The 21,359-nt window shown below is 41.2% G+C and overlaps 1 protein-coding gene across 1 annotated transcript; it reads left to right on the top strand.

Annotated features, from left to right (window-relative positions):
* Window positions 1-11,952: 11,952 nt before the first annotated feature.
* LOC135700626 (antigen 5 like allergen Cul n 1-like) lies at window positions 11,953-15,206 on the top strand. The gene is made up of 3 exons (XM_065221185.1): window positions 11,953-12,063; window positions 14,190-14,461; window positions 14,522-15,206. The coding sequence occupies exons 1-3, from the start codon at window positions 12,045-12,047 to the stop codon at window positions 15,029-15,031; spliced, it is 801 nt and encodes a 266-aa protein (XP_065077257.1). The 5' UTR covers window positions 11,953-12,044; the 3' UTR covers window positions 15,032-15,206.
* The last annotated feature ends 6,153 nt before the right edge of the window (window positions 15,207-21,359 follow it).

Raw genomic sequence — 21,359 nt, 5'->3', positions numbered from 1 at the left:
GAGTTTAATATTGTTCCAGATGATTGGAGGCGAGTGAGAGTTATAGCCATTAAAAAGCCTGGAAAACCCGCGTCAGATCATAACTCGTATCGTCCCATCGCGATGTTATCGTGCATTCGAAAATTGTTGGAGAAAATGATCCTTTTTCGCCTCGACAAATGGGTTGAGACGAACCACCTACTCTCAGATACTCAATTTGGTTTCCGTAGGGGTAAGGGAACGAACGACTGTCTCGCGTTGCTTTCCACTGAAATTCAGTTGGCTTTTGCTAATAAAGAGCAAATGGCTTCTGTCTTCTTGGATATTAAGGGGGCTTTTGATTCAGTATCGGTTGAAGTCCTTTCAGACAAACTCCACGCTTGTGGCCTTTCCTCATTAATTAATAACTTTTTGTACAATTTGCTGTCAGAGAAACACATGAGCTTTTCTCATGGAAACTCTACAGCTTCTCGATTTAGTTACATGGGTCTCCCCCAGGGCTCATGTTTAAGCCCCCTTTTGTACAATTTCTATGTCAGAGAAATTGACAATTGTCTAAGTGACAACTGCACGTTGAGGCAACTTGCAGATGATGGCGTAGTATCTGTCACAGGGCTCAAAGAGGTCAACCTGCAAGGTCGCTTACAGGATACCTTAGACAATTTGTCTACTTGGGCTATTCAGCTAGGTATCGAATTATCCACGGAGAAAACTGAGTTGGTCGTTTTTTCTAGGAAGCATAGCCCAGCACAACCAAAGCTTCAACTTTTGGGTAAACCGATCACTCATTCCATGTCTTTCAAATATCTTGGGGTCTGGTTCGATTCCAAATGCACCTGGAGATCCCACATTGAGTATCTGAGACGAAAATGCCAACAAAGGATCAATTTTCTCCGAACAATTACCGGAACGTGGTGGGGAGCTCATCCGCAAGATCTTCTAACGTTGTACCGGACAACGATTTTATCGGTTTTAGAGTACGGTAGTTTTTGCTTCCAGTCGGCGGCTAAAACTCACATCATCAAACTGGAACGTATCCAGTATCGTTGTCTTCGTATCGCGTTAGGATGCATGCACTCGACTCATACGATGAGTCTCGAAGTGTTGGCGGGCATGTTGCCACTATCGGATCGGTTTTCGGAATTGTCCCTCAGGCTCCTCACCCGTTGTGAAGTTATGAACCCACTGGTAATCGAAAACTTTGAGAAGCTTCTTGAGCTAAGCCCTCAAACTCGTTTTATGTCATTGTACTACGTGTACATAACTCAGGATGTCAGCCCTTCACAGCATAATCCTCATCGTGTATGCTTCTCCGACTTCGGCAATTCAGTTAGTTTTGATTTATCCATGACGCGGGAGATTCGTGGGATCCCAGAACATCATCGTTCCATGATTGTTCCGTCAATTTACGCTGCAAAGTTTGGCCAAGTTGATTCCGCAAGATCGTTCTTCACAGATGGATCATTAATAGAGGCGTCCGCTGGTTTTGGTATTTATAACGAATTTCATAGCGCCTCTCGAATGCTTCAAGCTCCTTGTTCCGTATATGTTGCTGAGCTGGCGGCAATACATTATACGCTAGAAACGATCGCCTCACTTGCACCAGATCATTATTTTATTTTTACGGATAGTCTCAGTTCTGTCGAGGCTATTCGATCCATGAGGCCGGTAAAGCACTCCTCGTATTTTCTCATGAAAATACGAGAGCTTCTGAGTGCTTTATCTTTAAGATCTTTTGTCATCACCTTTGCATGGGTCCCATCTCATTGCTCGATTCCGGGCAATGAGAAGGCGGACTCACTTGCTAAGGTGGGCGCTATGCAAGGCGATATTTACGATCGACAAATCGCCTACAATGAATTTTTCTTCATTTATCGTCAACAGTCGCTCGCCAGCTGGCAAAATAAATGGAGTGAAGGAAGTTTGGGACGATGGCTATTCTCGATCATCCCTAAGGTGTCGAAGAGTCCTTGGTTCAAGGGGTTGGATGTGGGTCGAGACTTCATTCGTCTGATGTCTCGCCTCATGTCCAATCACTATTCGTTAAACGCTCATTTGTTTCGTGTTGGGCTGGGAGACAGCAATCTCTGTGAATGTGGACAAGGTTACCAAGACGCCGATCACATCCTTTGGTCTTGTGCTGAGCATCGTGGAGTCAGATCTGAGCTATGCGATTCCCTTCGGGCTCGAGGTAGACAACCTAATGTTCCAGTTCGGGATATTTTGGCTAGACGTGATCTGGAGTTTATGAAACTCATATATGTTTACTTTAAGAATACTAACCTTAGATTGTAAGTTTGATTAACCTTGTGTTTAGTTTGTGTATTGTGCGTGTAGTTTTTTTTTTATGTTTGTCTTCAAGATGAATAGAAATAAGTTCATGTTTTAGGATTAACTAAATATTTGTATAATAAATCATATTTCAAACCTCCTTCTCCCTTTCCCCATCCAAAAAATTGTAAATCTCCACTAACCTAGAGACGACCGCGAGTAATCGGTTCAATTCCTTTAACTCTAGATTTAAGACATGAATCATGTATAATGCAAATGATAACTCGGCTCTGTAAAGTTTATTCGATTGAGCCTGTACAAATAAATTAATAAAAAAAAAAAAAATATATAAATTGGGCACGTTGCCACTATCGGATCGGTTTTCGAAATTGTCCCTCAGGCTCCTCACCCATTGTGAAGTTATGAACCCACTTGTAATCGAAAACTTTGAAAAGCTTCTTGAGCTGAACCCTCAAACTCGTTTTATGCCATTGTACTACGTGTACATAACACTGGATGTCAGCCCTTCACAGCATAATCCTCATTGTGTATGCTTCTCCGACTTTGGCAATTCAGTTAGTTTTGATTTATCTATGACGTGGGAGATTCGTTCCATGATTGCTTCGTCAATTTTCGCTGCAAAGTTTGGCCAAGTTGATTCCGCAAGATCGTTCTTCACAGATGGATCATTAATAGAGGAGTCCGCTGGTTTTGGTATTTATAACGAATTTCATAGCGCCTCTCGAATGCTTCAAGCTCCCTGTTTCGTATGTATTGCTGAGCTGGTGGCAACACATTATACGCTAGAAACGATCGCCTCACTTCCACCAGATCACAATTTTATTTTTACGGATAGCCTCAGTTCTGTCGAGGCTATTCGCTCCATGAGACAGGCAAAGCACTCCTCGTATTTTCTCATGAAAATACGAGAGCTTCTAAGACCTTTAAGATCTTTTGTCATCAACTTTGCATGGGTCCCATCTCATTGCTCGACTCCGGGCAATGAGATGGCGGACTCACTTGTTAAGGTGGGCGCTATGGAAGGCGATATTTACGATCGACAAATCGCCTACGATGAATTTTTCTTCATTTATCGTCAACAGTCACTCGTCAGTGAAAGAGGGGGAGGTAGCTCATCGATTCTTCCGGTTCGCCTCCTAGCATCGTGCTATAAGGTACCAGGCGATAACCAGGGTAGTTGATCGATAGCTCGATGACGTCATTTCGTTGGCGTCTGCAATGGGAAATTCTCATAGCAGGCGTTGACGATGGGACGTTGTCGAGTTGTTGAATAGCAACTATCGTGGTAACTCACCGATTACCTGTCGTTCTGCCAAATTTGGAAAGACGTCTGCATTGAATTGTCTCATATACTATATGCCCACTATATCACAAGAAATTGCGAGTAGCTGAGTGGAATGGAGATAAGTTAAGCATTGGGTACAGGACCAAGTCTCCCCTGGGTGGTGCCAAAAGATGAGCGCAATAGAATCATCAAGTTGCCATAAGGCACGGAATGAGACTATTGTATGGCTGGGTAGTCAAAGTCTTCCATTCGTTAGTCATTTCAGGTGGATTAGAACAGGTTTGGGTTTAGGGTGGGCGTTGGCCAGATTTGGATTTTTCAGATATAATCCTAAATAGGACCTAGATTATTTAATATACTAGTAACCTCAACTTCTCAATGGGTAAAATATCAAATTTGAGGTGAATTTGAACAAAAAGGGAACTTGGAGTGTAGAGCGCACTGCTCACTGGGCGATTCTGAAGCCTGACCAAGTGAGTGGGTTACGGGTTTATTTGATTGTACGTCATTTCCAAGTTATATATAGATACATTCATACCATTGGCATTTTGTATTTGAAATGAGACAGAGACAGGATGCGGAGGGCCCGCTTAGGGGGAGCGTAACCCAAGTTATGGCTTCCATTTATTAAATAGTTCAGATAGGCTGGAAATGATAGGTTCATGGTGAGAAAATGTACCATATGGTGCCCGTTCACTGATCAAAATTAGATTCAAATCGTCAGGCCCTGCCCTGTAATAAGGGGATTGATGATGATTTGTCAAGTTTCATTTTGCATTTGCATATAATTGTAAGTTTAGGTTTGCTTTTGTAATTGTAAGATAGATAGTTTGGCTCAATTGAAACATTGAGTTGTATAAACTTGACGAATCATACCTCTAAAATAGTAGTAGTTACAGTGCCGCATTATCTAACAACCACTGCCTGCAACTGATGTTGGAGGGGTCCGCAGGGCTGATTACGGATCAAAACTAACATAACTCTAACACTGAAATGATCCCGAAACTAACGCTCATTCATTGCACTTTGAGTCATAAAGTAGTTTTATTTATTTTCCTACTAATCTATCTACACACTTAGTTTTTTCTACCGAGCTCGGCTGTGCGGGTCTCGGCGGGGAGGGGGTTTCGCTGAGATCTCGGTGGGAGTGACATTTGATTGCCTACGTTTCTTTTCTTTGTTATCTACTTCATCCCTTTTTTATTTTTCTGCTCTTCTTTCCTCTTCTCTTCGTTTGTTTTGTTTGTTTACATATAACTAATACTAATACCTTCTTGTTTTCTCTCTAATTTGTCTACTATGTCCCACCATCACGATGAGAGATGAGCTACCGTACATGGTACACGCTCATATTCACTCCCAAAATAGTATGCCGCAAGTAAGTATATCACAGAGGCAACTAAAGATCCAGAAACGAAAACCGATAACACTGAAGATAATGAGCTGTGGTGATGACTATGACTAAATAGTATTATTTATTTATACTAAATTAAACACAACGTGGGGTGACCCAAATCCAAACGATTACTAACCAAAATAATAGACTTATCTTTTTTCAGCAGCATTACACCAGCCAGCAAAGTTCAACAATCCATCGTTGATTATGCCTTTGTTGTCGTTTGGAACCAGTTTTGCAAGGTAGGCGACGATTGTGAGTATTTCTCACGTAACTTTTGAAAAGAGCCTATTTATAGCCTGAACAATACGTAAAGAGCAAATTGAAACATTGAACGTCGCGTGAAAGTGGAACTTAATGAAGGCCTAAGTACTTTTTCGTAGTTTTTAGTTTTCGGATTTGAAAGATCGTCGGTTACAGTGGTCTGCTTACTGAGCAGAAAAACGCGGTCCCAGGTCCTTACATATCAAAGAGATTTATGGTAAAATCGCTTGTGTATCGTGTATTTTGCGAAACTCGTTGTTGTCGTTGGTTCCGGGTTTGAATGGATACAAAAATTTGAGCAACGGTATTATGTGATATGAGGGGCTCGGTGGTCTTAGAGCAACCGTTTTTGCTTACTGAGCAGAACATCATGAGTCTAATCTCAGGCCCATCCACATTCAAGATTCGTCAATCGTTTTATTTGTTAATATGACTACATGGTAATAACAGCAACTCGGTGATTAAAAAGGTGCTCGTCTGCCTAGTGGCAAACGTTTTTGCTTACTGAGCAGAAGACCGTGGGTTTAGTCCCAAGCTCCTTCGCGTTATATGATCGTTAGGACATCAATTCAGCTTATCGTTTACCAAAACGAACCCTGCTGCAAACCCAACCCTCTTATCCAACATCCCAGTGATTCCTCGTGGAAGTGCAGAGGTGTTCTCGGCTTCCATCAAAGCGAGTGTCATGTCAACACAATCCTTCCCATTCCTTTCTTGACCTGTGTTCGGGCGCGGCCGGCGCTGGTATTGCCTAATTTAAGATCACCAGTTTTTACACATTGAGGATGATTGCTAGTCCCAAGCATCGTCTATTGGTTCTCTGTGTAATTACAGCTGATCTGGCAATAACAGAGTAGCAACCGTGGGCGGTCAATCAAGCTCAAGCAAGCTCAACAGTCACTCGTCAGCGAAAGACAACCATTCAACGATACCTTAAACGACCTTTGCTGGAGGTAGTTACGGGTGATTTTAACCAGATGCAAAGGAAAGTTGAAGTTACAAACCTTGTATACAAGCCCATTGTGCCAGACATTGTCAAACGCTTTCTCAACGTCTACCAAGGCCATGGCTGTGGACTTGGATACAGCTTTGTTACTTCGGATGGTTTTCATCACCGGTACTGATTGGTGATTGGTGGAGTGCTCCTTTCTGAATCGAAACTGTTCCGGAAGGAGAATGTTGTTTTCCTCGACTAACTTGAGCAAACGTTTGAGAATGAGTTTCTCGAACAATTTGCTCGGCGCTGAAAGGAGGATGATTGGTCTGTAGCTTGAAGGCAATTTTGGATCCTTACCGGGCTTGCGGATTGGTATGATTTTTGCTGTTCCAAGCATCTGTTGAAGATAGCGGTTGGAAGAGACTGCATTTTCATTCTGAGTCTCTTCAAGATCAAGTTGAATATACCGTCAGACCTGGGAGCCTTCATGTTATTGGTGCATTTCAGCGCTGAGCAAATTTGTTGTACTGTAATCATATCCGCCGGAGGCACGACACAAGGGGAGGCATCTAGGTTTTGAACGCTTTGCGCAACCTGATCATCGAGCCGACTTTGGATAGTTGAGCCAAGCAAATGCGATGAAGCGACATGCTTACCGATCGCATTTGCTTTCTCCTGTGGGGTGATTAAAAGCCGATCGTCATGATTTTCGACTCTGAGAGGTGGAATGGGTTTGGGATGAGTTTTCAGGACCTTGGCTACCTTCCAGAATGGTCTGGAGCGGTCGTCCAGATTCTGGACAACACGCCCGAAACTTTCATTTCAGAGTGAGTCCATTCTGGAAGCAATCTGCCTGTTCAGATCGGCCATTTCACGTTTTTGCCCACTTTTTCACACTCCTCTGAAACTGGCGTCTACGTAGATGGGAATGTTTGGAACCTTGAAGCATGAGCTAATGAAGGCTTGAGGATAATGTGTGGCATGCATGTTTCATGTCACTGGCGTTCATTATAATTTTTGATAATTTGGAAATATTAGAAATGCTACAATTTGGGATGCTACAATATGGACGACCGCTCCAAACCATTCTGGAAGGTAGCCAAGGTCAAGAGTTGGGTTTTGGAATCAGTGGCAATAAACTTACCCCTCACAGGAACTCGTCGGACGCACGCCTCGTCAGCCACGGTTATGGCTTGGTGGAGTCCCTCCAACGCTTGGTTGATGTCCTCCACGGTGTCAAGCGGCGGGTTGTCGATGATGTGCCTGTCCACCACGCATCTAAACTGGGCCCAGTTTACGCGGTGGTAGTCCTTCTGCAGACTTGAAGCAGGGGCCACGTTGTAGCCCAGTTCAGCCACCACTGGTTGGTGGTCGGAGCTGAGTTCGTTCAAGGCTACCGGCTTGGACAAGCCGGCATTTGTCAGGAACAGGTCTACCGTCGATGGGTTGCCCTCCGGTGAGATGAATGTTGGCTCATTAGAAAACCAAACTAAGGACAACCCATGCTGCGAATGGTCTAACAGCAGACGACCGTTCTGGTTCTGCTGGTAGTTCCGTCAGGCCTCATGGCGAGCATTTAGATCTCATCTAACTACGACAGGTCCTTCTTAAATTTAGCCGCTAGTCCACTGCTGGCGGCACACTGTCGAGGGCAGTAGACGGCGATGAACTGGACGTATCCAGCCGACGACTCCACCTCCACACCAAGGGCCTCGATAATAGGTGTGCGGATATGGGACAGAGTGTGGTATTTTATTCCTTTCTTGACGACGACCGCAACACCACCCCCCCTGGAGCTGGTGCGATCAAGCCCGATAATGTTGTGGTCAGGCAACCAGAAGCTGTCGCCGGACTTTAGATGGGTCTCGGTTAGAAGGCCAACGTCGATGCTGTGCTTGCGGAGGAAGTCGGCAAGCTCAATCTCTTTTGCTCTTACAGAGCAAGCATTCCAGGTGACGATAGTTAGCGGTTCAGACGCCATACTGGATGATGAACTTACCGAGCACTTGGATCTGTTCGGGCTTACTTAAGACGGCACTTAAGAAGAGCACCGGACATGTTGACGAAAATTTCCATCAGTTCATCCGCTGAGAACAGATCGCGGTTGTTGTTTTGTGCTGTTGGTTGTCTCCAGACTCCAGGGGGGATGGAGAGCTTTGGCCAGCAGAATCACCGGAAGCTTCTTGCGGGGGGGGGGGGGGGGGTGTTGCACCTGCGAATTCACTTGCCTTTACTGGGGAGCACGAAGAGGCAGGAGATCCTCCGTCCTGAATACTAGGGTTTTGTCCTCCCAAGTAACATTTTAAGTTTTATGAAATACTACAAAGCAACTATAAAACAACATTCATAAAACTCTGGTCAAGGCTATTTTGTCCTTAATGCATCCACCAAAACCTCATTAAGACTAGAATATGTCTAGTTGGCCCACCCTGGTGAAGGTTCTGAAGGGTGTATTCGCGAAGCTCTTCAATATTGATTTACAGCAAAAGGTTGTATGACGAACGCATTGAGAACCATTTGAAATCTACAACAAAAGCTTTTTAGCAGCAATAAAAACCCTTTCTGAGCCATTTCCCCTAGCCGCTTTATAAATCTACTACGAAAGCATTAATCAAGATAGAAAAGTATTTATGAATCCGATTTTATCAAAATAATTAAAATAGAAACTGATGGTATAAAAATCTTGTTGAATATTCAAATTTATTACAATTGTTCTCATTAAGTGGCCTAGTTTTAAGTACCTTATTAAATTTAATGTGAAATGGACGTGAAAACATCAAAAAAAAAAAATATACGTCCGCCGTCTTAAAACGTCGATTTGACTAATTATTTTACATTGAAAAAAAAAATTCTTCAGATCGAGGTGGGCCGAGATTTTTTTTTATGATTTTCGCATTTAAATGTTTGCTTATTATTAAATTTATCAAAAATATAGTTATATCCAAGGAACTATAGACTGATATTCGAAGATTGTAAAAAACAAGCAAACTAATTGTAACATGGTGGTGGCATAAAAGTTGATTTTCATGGGTCATTTGTGAAAAAGTTGTTTTGATTTCAAGAAATCCTTAACAAATTCATAAGGTTTTAAAATGGCTTTTATGAAGAAAACTTGCAGCCTGAATTGTATTAATCTAAAGCCATTTTGCTTGATCCTAACCCGTTCAGATTTATGGCAGTATTTATGGAGGCAAAGTTAAACGTCAAAGTTTGTTTATCTTTCGATATTTAGTTGCGCTGTGCGATCCAGGGTTCTTCCAGGCAGTTTTCTCCCGATGGATTGGGAGCAGTTATTCAGCTAGTTTGCGATACTGTTTTGCAACATTTGGCATTTTGAACAGCTGGAAGCGCAACCGTTCCCGAAAAAGATCCCCTTCTTCCAGATGGTTACAGAAGTGCACCATCCAACGATGCAGGGATGTACGCTTGAATGAAATTTTCGAAGAGTTGATCCTTTCGCCGAATAAAATCGCTGCTATGGATCGGAAACCAGCTAATCTCCGCTAACTAACAGTTTCAGTGGTTTGCTGACGGTTGTTATTTCGATTGTCATCTATTCGCAAGATCTGAAGAAGGCTGGTATGTTTTTCAACTTTCGACAATGTTCACTTTACTCTTCTCCGCCAGATGGTCAGCCGTTGATGATATGCTGGTTCTTCTAAGGAAGTAAATTTTGCTGAAATTGACTTGAATTTTTCATCCTACTTCGTCTATTCTTCGAGATTTCCTTGTCATAAATTTGGCTCTTATTAACTATGACGAACCATCTTTTAAGCTCAATTTGTAAACAGAGTAACTGGGAAGTTTATTATGCACTTTAAAAAGCCTAAAAAGCAACAATAAATGTTTTTTGCTTTTATGCAAAACCTAATGATTTTATGGTTGCTTTTATAATGATAGAACACGTTTATAAAGTATTTTATCAAGACATTAATAAACAATTGCGAATGACGTTTAGGCTTGAATTACAGAGCAGTTTTAAGGAGGGATTGAGAACTGTTTTAAATTTATTTTTAAAACAAGACAGTGCTTGGCGATGTGAAGGGATGTATTGTCTTGCTGAAAAACGATGTCGTTATTGGCCTCGTTCTCAATATGACCGATCAAGACATCTTCCAAGAGCTCCAGGTACATTTTGGAATTCATCCGGGTTGAGATGAAACAAATCAGGATCTTTGCTAGTAGAAGGCCATCAAACCTCGACCCGCAAAGTTTCGCTTCGATCTCACAACATTGGTTTGATTCAAATCATGCCAGTAGCAACTGTAACAGTTCGGTTCGTCTAAATTAAACTTTTTCTCGTCAGGAAACAGAAAATTACGGCATTCTGTCTTGCATCCATGTACTTCCGGGCGTACTTGAGCCGGTTCTGCTTATGAGTTTCGGTTTTCCTTTCAGTTTCTTCCATGTGATGTTCGGCGTTTCATTCAAAACTCGAGCAATTTGTTGGGGGGTCACCGGAATATATCCAGCTTTTGTTTTATTTGGGAGCAGGTCAACCGATTCTTTGTGGCTTCATGTCTGATTTGACCTTTCACCCTAAAACAAACTTTGGTGTCTCCTTTGATAGGAGGTTTAATGCAATATTTTGACCCTTATATGAGGAAATTCCGTACCGCTTTCTCAGATCGACCAATTTTTCGTGTTATTGAAACATTAATGTGACCCTTCTCCTTGAACAACCTTATAATACACCGTTCCTCCTCCGTTAGTCGAGTATCCTTCGCCATTTCTGAAACAATAACATTTATCATCAATCCCCAAAAATTAAACGCCGTATGACGCCGTACTTGACGCACCTTGCTGATTATAAGTTGTATTATAAGCCATGTTTAAAAATTATAGCGCTCAGCTATTCAAGGATCGTATTTAATATATAAATGGATAATTTTATCAATTTTAATGGTGTCTAATTAGAGCTACCATGCTTAACTGTTGCACTAAGTTTTTTTTTTGTATCATCAAAAGCAGTTACATTTATGTAACATCTTGCAAATCATGTACAATACTACGTTTATCTGATTCACTCTTATACATATTAATTCTAATCGAATTTTAGCAGCATAGCATTGTGTCAGCCGATCTTTATGATTTTTTAGAAACCCGAAGCCATTAGTGATTGAAAGCACTCCACCGACAATCAATCAAAATCTATAGACCACAATCAGAACCGGCCGGCTCGATTTTCATATTCAATCCAATCCACCATGAGTGCCTTCCCAGTTCTATGCTATCGTTTAATCAATCTACTCGAACAACAATTGCTGAACACGGCTTACTAGTGACGCCCTTCCTACCTTTCCCCCCTGTGGCTTGGTACTACACCTTCAATCAGCACCCCGTCAGCGGTCGGTTCGTGCAAAGCGCATCTGGCTGATTCACTTTTCACCTTCATCAGCTACGAGTTATAATTTTCCCACCCCGCCCCGCATGAGTGGAAACATCGTGGGAGAATCTGCTCCAATTCACGCACCCCACTGCCGCTGGACTGGACGGAACTGTCGAACAGTAGAACATCAACGACGAACAACTACATGGGGGAGATGGGAAGTGTGCACATTATGCGTGTGGCGTTTTGATCGATTGGATTCGAGGGGGAGTGCTGTTCTAATTGGTTTCCCGGAGGATGGGAAGGGGGATGCTCACCACACGCGCTCTGAGGGAGGGTGGGGGGCGGTCAGGTAATTATACATTGTACAATGCAAAGGAGATTAAAAATCGCATCAGTGAGAATGGAGTGAATTTAGCACTATATAAAATGATGCGTTTCCAAAGGAGAGCATCTTGTTCGGTGTGCGGTTTCTCCAGGGAAACAGTGTTGTGAGTTTGATATTTTGTGCGTCTTGTGTTCAGTTCTTGGCGTAAACGGACGGCTAAGGACCTTCATCAAAATGGCTGGAGCGGTCAAATGTAAGCGATTCGACGGGTTGTCCTCCGAATAGAATAAGTGCTGCGAGTGGAATGCAGTTGAAAAACTCATAAGTGTGCGAGAAGTGAATTGTTAATCACTGCAATGATGCAGGCCCAACGAAGGCATGTCCTAAGGACGAAAATTAATGTCCGATCGTTAAAGACGAATCTATTACCAGTAATGATCGTACGATGAAATGTGATCTGCCAGATAATGGTTCGGTTTGAATTGTATCAATAAGATCTGATTTGAATAAATTATAATCTAATTCATAGAAGAATTTGAAAGCGACTAACCTGTTATAAACATTAAATCATTTAAAAGAAAATTTGATTTTAGTTCGTTTAGCTGAAAGGTTGAAAATGACTCAGTGGAGTAAATTACTTCATGATAAAAAAATTAGTCACCCATATTTTTTTTTTGAATTTATAAAAGCCAAGGGAGATTCTTAGAGTATCTCCACCGCAGAACTCATTTCCATTACTAAAACGAGTCTGGCTCAGTATCGTCTTTAGCTCTGAAAACCTACCGTTGGTTTAAAAGAGTGACAGACTTTTGTTTTGATTTTTGTCGTTGTGTTTGTGATTGTGTTGAGTAAGTGAAAGGAAAATTTGTTTAAAACGGAAGTTAAACTAAGCTTCGAGCAGACATGCACTTTTCTTTTCCAAAAGATTTGATATGTGCAAAATGTTTTGGTGTATCTAATAAGTGTTTGGCCTGCAGTAGACAGTGATTTACTAATAAAGGGTAGATTTACCAGTCATGGCTATCCGTTGTGTTCCATTTATGGCCTATGAAATTCACATGGACCATAATTCGAACGTAGAGCCATGAGTTGAGCTAACAATGATATTGTTAGAGCACCAATTATTCAATCGAATATAAAATTGTCTCGCACGATTCAAAGGAAAATCATTCAAACTACCCCTAGCCTCTGAGAACTACCATCCCGTTTTGACAATGTTCAATAAACATCGATTTTCTTTCTTATATATCTCTGAAGTTCAGATCCATTAGGCCAAACGCCATTAGCGCGAAAGCTAATATGCCGCATTTTGAAATGCGAATGATTTAATTTAGGACTTTCTTTGATTTAATTTAGGGCCTTCTTTGGTTGGGAAATGGTATCTGGAACGAAAGCAAAACAACAAAACTATGATCCCGAACTTCTAATTCTAGATAGAGCTGGAATTAGGGCGTAACAGCTTTTGTAAACAATGACTTCTCTCGTTGATTTCTAGGCATTAAAGGCAAGCCTACACAAACAAACTGCACCATCGGGTAGGGGAACTCTTCCCCTAGTCGATCGTGACGTCGATTTGCCAGGGAGAGCCATGACTTTCGAAAAATTATCGAGAGAAGTCATTGTTTACAAAAGTTTATTTGCCCTAATTCCAGCTCTATCTAGAATTCTCGATAGAGCTAGAATTAGGGCGTAACAGCTTTTGTAAACAATGACTTCTCTCGATGATTTCTCGGAAGTCATGGCTATCCCTGGCAAATCGACATCACTATCGAGTAGAGGAAGACTTCTCCTACCCGATGGATATGTTGGTTTGTGTAGGCGTGCCTTGAATTCCGAGAAATCAACGAGAGAAGTCATTGTTTACAAAGGTTGTTACGCCCTATTTCCAGCTCTATCTAGAATTGTTTAGTTGAAAAGTTCATTTGGAAAGCTTTTCAAGATAATGGGACTTAGCTTAAATTGAAGATCTTTAAATATCGAAATCTTGCTTGTAGTTAGGGGGTAGTAAAAATGGCCCCAGCCATGTCAAAGTCGCGATTTCAATGAGTTTCTACTTAGCATCTTCCCATGAAAGGCATTCCTTTTGAATTTATGTCATGGGCATAGCTGGAGGAGTCAGTGGGACCGTGAATATGCAGTCCACAATCCACGAATAAAGATTCTGAGAAGTTTTAGATCACCCCTCCTCTTGTGTGGACAATCATTCATAATTGTGCTTGGAGACAAGAAAATGAGTAGCTCGTTTAAAATTTACCTGAACTGAATTTCACGTCTTTCATATTTGTGCACAATCGAATATTGATGATAAATCACTTCAAATATCAAAAAGCTCCAAATGACACAAAACCCTAAAAACAACCGCTTCCCCTCATTCCACAGTCTTGGTTTGGCCTCTGATTGTGATGGCATCGCTGAAGCGTGTCTCCGCGGCGGACTACTGCGATCCGACCATCTGCTTCGGCGGCACCGGCAACATCGGATGCGGCGGCGATGCAACCAAGCTGAGCAAGACCTGCCCGAAGGGTGCCAAGATTATCGAAATGACCGACGATCTGAAGCAGCTCATTCTGGACACGCACAACGGATACCGCAGCACCCTGGCAACCGGTGGGGTCAAATGGCTGCCCAAAGCTGCCGCCATGCCTACTTTGGTGAGTTTCGACAACAACGGCTTACTGTTACTGTTACTGATTTTTTTCTTCTTCCCGCAGACCTGGGATAACGATCTGGCCGAGACGGCCCAGATGAATGCGAACCGTTGCGACCGAGGTCACGACAAGTGCCACAACACGCAAGAGTACCTGAACTCCGGACAGAATTTGAACTACATTGCCACCAGTGCCGATACAATCGACGTCAAGGACGAGGTTCCGAAGCTGATCAGCAGCTGGTGGGATGAGCGTCACGACGTCAACAAGAACATGGTCAAAACCATGTACAACCCGGGCAAGAGCATTATGGTGTTCCACTTTGCCGTCCTCGCCAGCGACAAGGTTAACAAGGTTGGGTGCGGTATCGCACAGTGGACTATCCCGGACGGCTGGCTCCAGATGTATTTGGTGTGCAACTACTCGTTCAATGACTTCATCGGCATCCCTATCTACAACAAGGGTGAACCGTGCTCCCAGTGCAAGAAGGGTTGCAATGCCAAGTTCGCTGGCCTGTGCAACGAAGACGAACCAGTCCCACAGTTGATCGACTACCCGGCTCCGAATGCTTAGAAGAGCGGATTACCGAACACTGCCCGGATGGTGGATTTATATTAACGCCAATATAAAACAACAACAGAACAGCATTGTAGTACTAGAACATTTCGAAGTTGTCAGCATGTCAAAAACAAAAACCACCACTGACCCGTTGCGTGGAAACGAATAATAGCAATAAAGTATTTGGTGATTGGGATGTGAAGGCCTTGACGGTTTGTCAATTGGAAAGAAAATCAGGAATAGCTCTACACTCACAACAACCACGACGCAAAAGAAAGCTTGTTCACACTGTCAAAAATCTTTCCACTCTCATTTGAAATGTGATTCCTTTGATAACATGAATCCTTCCCAAAGGCTTGAATCAGTCAAGAAAGCTGGTCTATGTTTAAATTGTCTTTCCTCTTGTCCTAGCTCAGCTTGTCGTGTTTGTGGTCAAAAGCACCATACGATGCTGCATTTGCGCCCAGCAGGCAACGCGGTTCCAGTCAAGGACAAGATAATTCGCAATCGCAACCCACTAAACACACTATTCCTCAAAGTCAGCCGTTAGTCGAAAATTTGAACAATTCCTCTACCTCGCACTCTCAAACTTTCGTCACCACACCCGTAGCTGGATCCTCCAATTTCAAGCCAGTAGCTTGAACTGATTACAATGGAAACGTACAGTTCGCTAGAGCCCTCCTGGATTGCTGTTCCGAACGTAACCTGCTCAGTGAGCGTTTGTCACAGATATTGGATCCACGTCGGCAGGATGACCCGCTTTCCCTCCAAGGTGTGGGACTTAGTTCTGCAACATCGAAGAAATCAGGGTTTATCCGTTCACGCTGTCGATCTACCCAAGTAACAAAAAGTTCTGATAAAAGGCTATTTGTGGCTTAAGCAGCTTGGTTGAAGGTGGTCTATAGAATTCTAAGCAGTCTAAGTCGTTATAAGAGCTTGAAAGTTCCGGTACCAAAATTGAAGAGCATTCTAAGCAGCTTATGGTGGAACTTGAATGGAACTTTTAGAAAAAAGTTGAAATCTGGATAGAGCTGGAATTAGGGCGTAACAGCCTTTGTAAACAATGACTTCTTTCGTTGATTTCTAGGAATTCAAGGCACGCCTACACAAACCAACATATCCATCGGGTAGGAGAAGTCTTCCTCTACTGGATGGTGATGGCGATTTGTCAGGGAGAGCGATGACTTTCGAGAAATCATCAAGATAAGCCATTGTTTACAAACGCTGTTACGGCCTAATTCCAGCTCTGTCTAGAAATAAGGTTTTTATCCTCTACATCAATTCTATATATAAGTTCACACTTTTATGAAAGTTAATTCTAAAGTCAGGTCTTTATGAAAGTTATTTCTAAAGGCATGTATGAACGTGTTTTGATTTATCAGCATTAGTAGTAGTATTGGAGCTGTTTGAAGAATTAAACCAAGTCATTCTGCGTGAGAGCCCCAACATTAACCGCTACGTCATCTGAAATATATTAAAGTGAGCTGTTGTCCCGCCTACTGTTGGAGTTTTTAAAGCCAGCTGACTGACTTGAACACGAAACACAACACGTTGTTGAACTTTAAATTGGTGTTTGCCCGTATGATTTTCCAACACACTTGTGGCACAGTGGTTAGCGTTCGTAGTTCGCATGCCGAATACAAGAGTTCGAATCCAGGAAATCGCTCTTTAATTTTTTTTAATTTTAGGTTAGAATATTGAAGCACTGCATAGATATAAGAATTATGATGTATTTGAGCCACTGATCATTTCGTATTTACGAACATGTAATTTTGTACTAATAAATACTTGTGCGGATTGCTTCATGTGGGCTATGACGGACCTTTTTTGAAACTTTGAAGTTGCCAAGAAGTTCCACAAGGAAGTTTTAAGATACTTTAAAGTTGCTAAGAACTTCCGCTGGGAACTTGTTCGGAACTTTGTTGTGGCCATCTTTTCAGCCTTGCCTGAAGTTCCTATGAAATGCTTAGGGATGCTCTTTGGATTTTTTTTTTGAACTTCAAGTTGCTAGAAGTACGCATCGGACCCTTTTGGAGCCTGAAGTTTCTCGTGTGCTTTCCATAGCTTTTAAAGTAGCCAGAATGTTGTGTTAGAACTTTATATACACTTTATGAAACTTGAAAGTGGGTTTTATCGATGAATGTGGAACTCTTGGTTGCTTGGGAAGAAAGTTCTTTCGGAACTTTATTTGTACTTTATGGAACTTGAAAGTTCTGTCGGAACTGTATTTATTTTATTTATTTATTTATTTATTTCATCAACCGATGTAGACTAGTACAAATACATATACAAATTTGTTTTTCTTAAGAATATTAAAAAATATATTGTCAGCTATTATATTTTTACTTCCTACGAGTTATGATTCCGTATGGAGTTAAAATATTGTTTTAGTTTATGCCGAGACATTGAAAAGTCAATGGTTTCGCAGTATTGATTGTAAGACGCCATCATGCGATTTAATGGCCCAAATTTTGCATAATTTGTGCGATGATGGGTTACGGCAAATAAATTTCGATTTCTGAGTTGTCGAGTAGGTACATAAAAATTTAATTTTGATAAAAGTTCTGCTGAGTTAATGCGCTGCGAAACGATATCGTTTACAAACGAAACCATTGCATATTCACGACGCTCTTTTAATGTTTGTATGTTTATAAGCATGCAGCGTGCTTCATATGATGGAAGAGGAAATGATGTCCAACCTAATTTACGAAGGGCATATAATAGAAATTGCTTTTGTACTGATTCTAATCTTTCTTCGTGCGTGATTGAAAATGGAGACCATACAATGCTGCAATATTCCAGTATTGACCTCACATAGGCAATATATAGTGTTTTAATTGTGTAAGGGTCCTGAAAGTTATAGCAAAAGCGCTTGATAAAGCCTAGCATGTTATTTGCCCTGTGAATAATTGTATTGTAATGGTCTATGAAAGTTAGTTTGGAGTCTAAGATAATCCCTAAATCCCTGACTCTTTCACATTTTTCTACATTCTGATTTCCTAATGCAATTGAAATGTTTGATGGTGTTCTTTTTCTGCTAAATGATATTAAGTTGCATTTTTTTACATTCAGTTCTAATAGGCTTTTTTTACACCATGTGTAGAATATGTGTATTTCACTCTGGAATATATTGATGTCTTCATCATTTTTTATTTCCAAAAAGAGCTTCATGTCGTCGGCATAGATTAGCAATTTTATTTTTTTGAGAATGAAGGAAATGTCGTTTACGTACAGAATAAAAAGAAGAGGTCCCAGATGAGAGCCTTGCGGGACTCCTGAGGTGACTTGAATTGGGGTCGATTTCTTTCCGTTGAATTTAATTATTTGTTGGCGGTTAGTTAAATATGATTCAAGCCATTTCAGGAGTCCTGGCTCAATTCCAATTTTTTTCAATTTGAAAAGAAGCATTGGTATGTCAATTCGGTCAAATGCCTTGCTAAAGTCTGTATAGAGAGCTTCTACGTGGTTTCCATTATCCATTGCATTTAATGAATAGTCTATAAATTCAAGTAAATTTGTCGAGGTCGAACGTCCTTTAAAGAAGCCGTGTTGCATGTCAGTAATTCTATTTTTGGTTTGAAGAAATAATTTTTCATTTACAATTGCCTCGAAAAGCTTTGGAATGCAAGAGATAATGGCTATTCCACGATAATTACGTACGTCAGATTTTCGGCCAGATTTAAAAATAGGTACTAAAAATGAGCTTTTCCATATTTTTGGGAAGGTTCCGGATTCCAGTGACATATTAAAAAGCCAAAACAATGGAGCAGTGAGTTCCATTGCTAGACTTTTTAAAAATACTGGAGGAATTCCGTCAGGTCCAGGACCTTTTGAGGCGTCTAAATTCTTTAAAGCCTGCAAAATATCCTGCACTTGAAGTTGATTGACGCCAATGTCCCTTGAAAATTCTGGATGAAATGCAAAATAATCGCGGTCGCGATCTTCATCGGAAAATGTCGTATAGATTTCTTGAAAAAAAAATTGCAAAAAGCTTACAATTTTTTCCGAGCTATCCCCGACACGTTCGTCAAGATGCATTATTGATAGAAAATTGTCAGATTTTAATTTGGTTTTTACGTAATTAAAGAAGTTCTTTGGGCAGGACTTTATTTCAAGTTCAGTTTTTGAATTAAATTCTTCAAATGCATTACTGATGGCTAAATCTAGTTGATCGCATAAGTCCAAATAGATAGCCAAATTTTCACTATTATTGTGTTTTTTGTAATGTTTATGTGCTTTCTGTTTTCGATTTTTTAAGTTTTTTATTTGTCTGTTATACCAGACTGGATTTTTTGTGCTTCTGTAGCGTCTTTTTTTCTTCAAAGGTATTTCTTCCAAAATTATTCCTGATAAAATTTGGTAGAAGATGTCTACAGCAGTTTCGACATTTCCTTCATTCCTTAGAATTATTTGCCAATTGACGCTGTTTAATTTATGTTTGATTTTTTCGTAGTCTGCTAATTTGTATTCAAAGACTTCCTCGTATTCGCAGTCGTTGGGTCTTTGGTATTCGTGTACAAATAAAGAATATTCAATTGCTGTGTGAAACGCTTCGTTTTTCCACAATGGGTTTAATGATTCGGTCACACAGAAATCTTCATAAATATTCGTTAGTAAAAAGTCCAAATAGCAATTTTGTTGATTTTTGATGTGGTTAATTTGGTTCAGTCCTAAATTAGCAGTTTTGTCAAAAATGAACTGCAATGTTTCATTATCCCCAACGACTGGGAGTAAGATACATTCATTTTCAGAGTCCAGAATGAAGTCAGCATGGCGTTGATTAAAGTCTCCATAGATGTGAACTTTAACCTCAGGAGGAAGCTCAGATAGAATTTGTTCAGCACTTTGGAAGAAGGCTTCATAAGTGCTTTTATGAGCATGGTCTGGTGGAAAATACACTGAGGCGAACACGTGCGTTTCACCGGCAATGTGTGATTTCACCCAAATATGCTCAAATTCTGTAAATTTTGGTGTAAAGATAATTTCTGAGTTAAAATTGGCCGAAAGAGCTATAAGGACTCCACCGCCTGACTTCTTCTGAGTTGCATGAAAATTTCTGTCGTCTCTGAATACATTAAAAGCATTTCCAAAGATTTCTTCACTTTTCACGCTTTCGTCCCAGCTTGTTTCAGTTGCCAGAATGACCGAGAAGGATGAGCATAATAAATTTTGATAGATTTCCTTCATTTTAGCTGGGCTTTTCATGCGATTGAAATTTTGACAGTAAATCAAAATTTCAGTCGCATTCTGTTTATGTGAAGAGACTTTTGGAAGTACGTCGGTTGATAAAATATTTTCATTGGTATTATTATTTACCTCTTTCTCGTCGAAAGGAGTCATTGCTTCCGAAAATTCGGGTTGTGAAATTTGTCGGCGCTTTCCCTTATACGCTGCAGGTGTTGGATCCTCTGGTTGTTAAGATGACGCCGATAGGATTCCAAATCGTCAGATGCCGCCTGTTTTGGTACACCATGTTCTTCATGCACCTCGAAAAAGATTTTCCTAAGTTCCTCCGCTGAAGTCGGTAGTCCTTCGGATGCCAAATTAATTTTGATGCTAGTAGTGGTCATTCCTTCATGGCAAAACGATGGCTCCTTGTCATGCATATATGCCAAATAAAGGCGAACGATGTACATTATTTTTGTGTCCCGTAGTCGTGCTTTCAGGAAACGCCCGTCCCCATCAGCTGATTGCTGCGTCAAGCTTACGATAGGTGGGCGCATAGGGTCGAGTGACCATCCAGATGTTTGATTTGATGTATTTGTATTTGATTGCAATGATGACGGCGTTTCAGTCTTGTTGTTGTGTTGTACCTGCTTTTCTGTCCGGTATTGGTTGATGGTTTCACCCTTCCTGAAGTTGATGAATTTTGGGACCGAGAGGGCTGCAATTGGGTGGTCGGTGGTCAATGGCGGACCAGCAAATAGTACTTTCGCTGTGGCCAGTAGTTGCTTGTCCGATCCCTTGGCGCGGCTGTATTCATTTCCTTGGATGATGTTTTTGGTACTGCTGGTGTGGATTTGTTGTTGTTTTCGTCGTTTTCTGCTGCGTTTGGATTTTTCAGCAGCTTTTTCCTGCAACCTGCGAGTCCGTTGTTTTGCGTCAAATTTAGACCAGTCCTGCTTCCAGTGCCATTTGTTGCCTAAAAACCGCCATCCAGGAGATGAATGGTCAGTTTTTGGAGATATTGTATTTTTGTGTACTGGAGGACTTTCAGCTAACTCTTCCTCCAAGGTCTTCTGATGAGGTTCTGCAGCATTTATCTGAAGACTAGAAACAGCCCCAGATACAAATTTCACTTCCTCAAGAATTTCCAGAAGTTTCGGCTCTGGATGATGATGAT

This window comes from Ochlerotatus camptorhynchus, unplaced genomic scaffold (assembly GCF_037179485.1).
Source record: "Ochlerotatus camptorhynchus isolate MF236.1 unplaced genomic scaffold, CSIRO-AGI_Acam_v1.1 ptg000140l, whole genome shotgun sequence".
NCBI lineage: Eukaryota > Metazoa > Arthropoda > Insecta > Diptera > Culicidae > Ochlerotatus > Ochlerotatus camptorhynchus.
The sequence above is the reverse complement of the archived record's forward strand: the minus strand, read 5'-3'. Positions and strand labels throughout refer to the sequence as shown.

Bases quoted from the DNA above. Each gene is read 5' to 3' on its own strand.
- LOC135700626 (XM_065221185.1), top strand. The intron at 14,462-14,521 runs GTGAGTTTCGAC...TTCTTCCCGCAG, and splicing joins CTGCCGCCATGCCTACTTTG to ACCTGGGATAACGATCTGGC.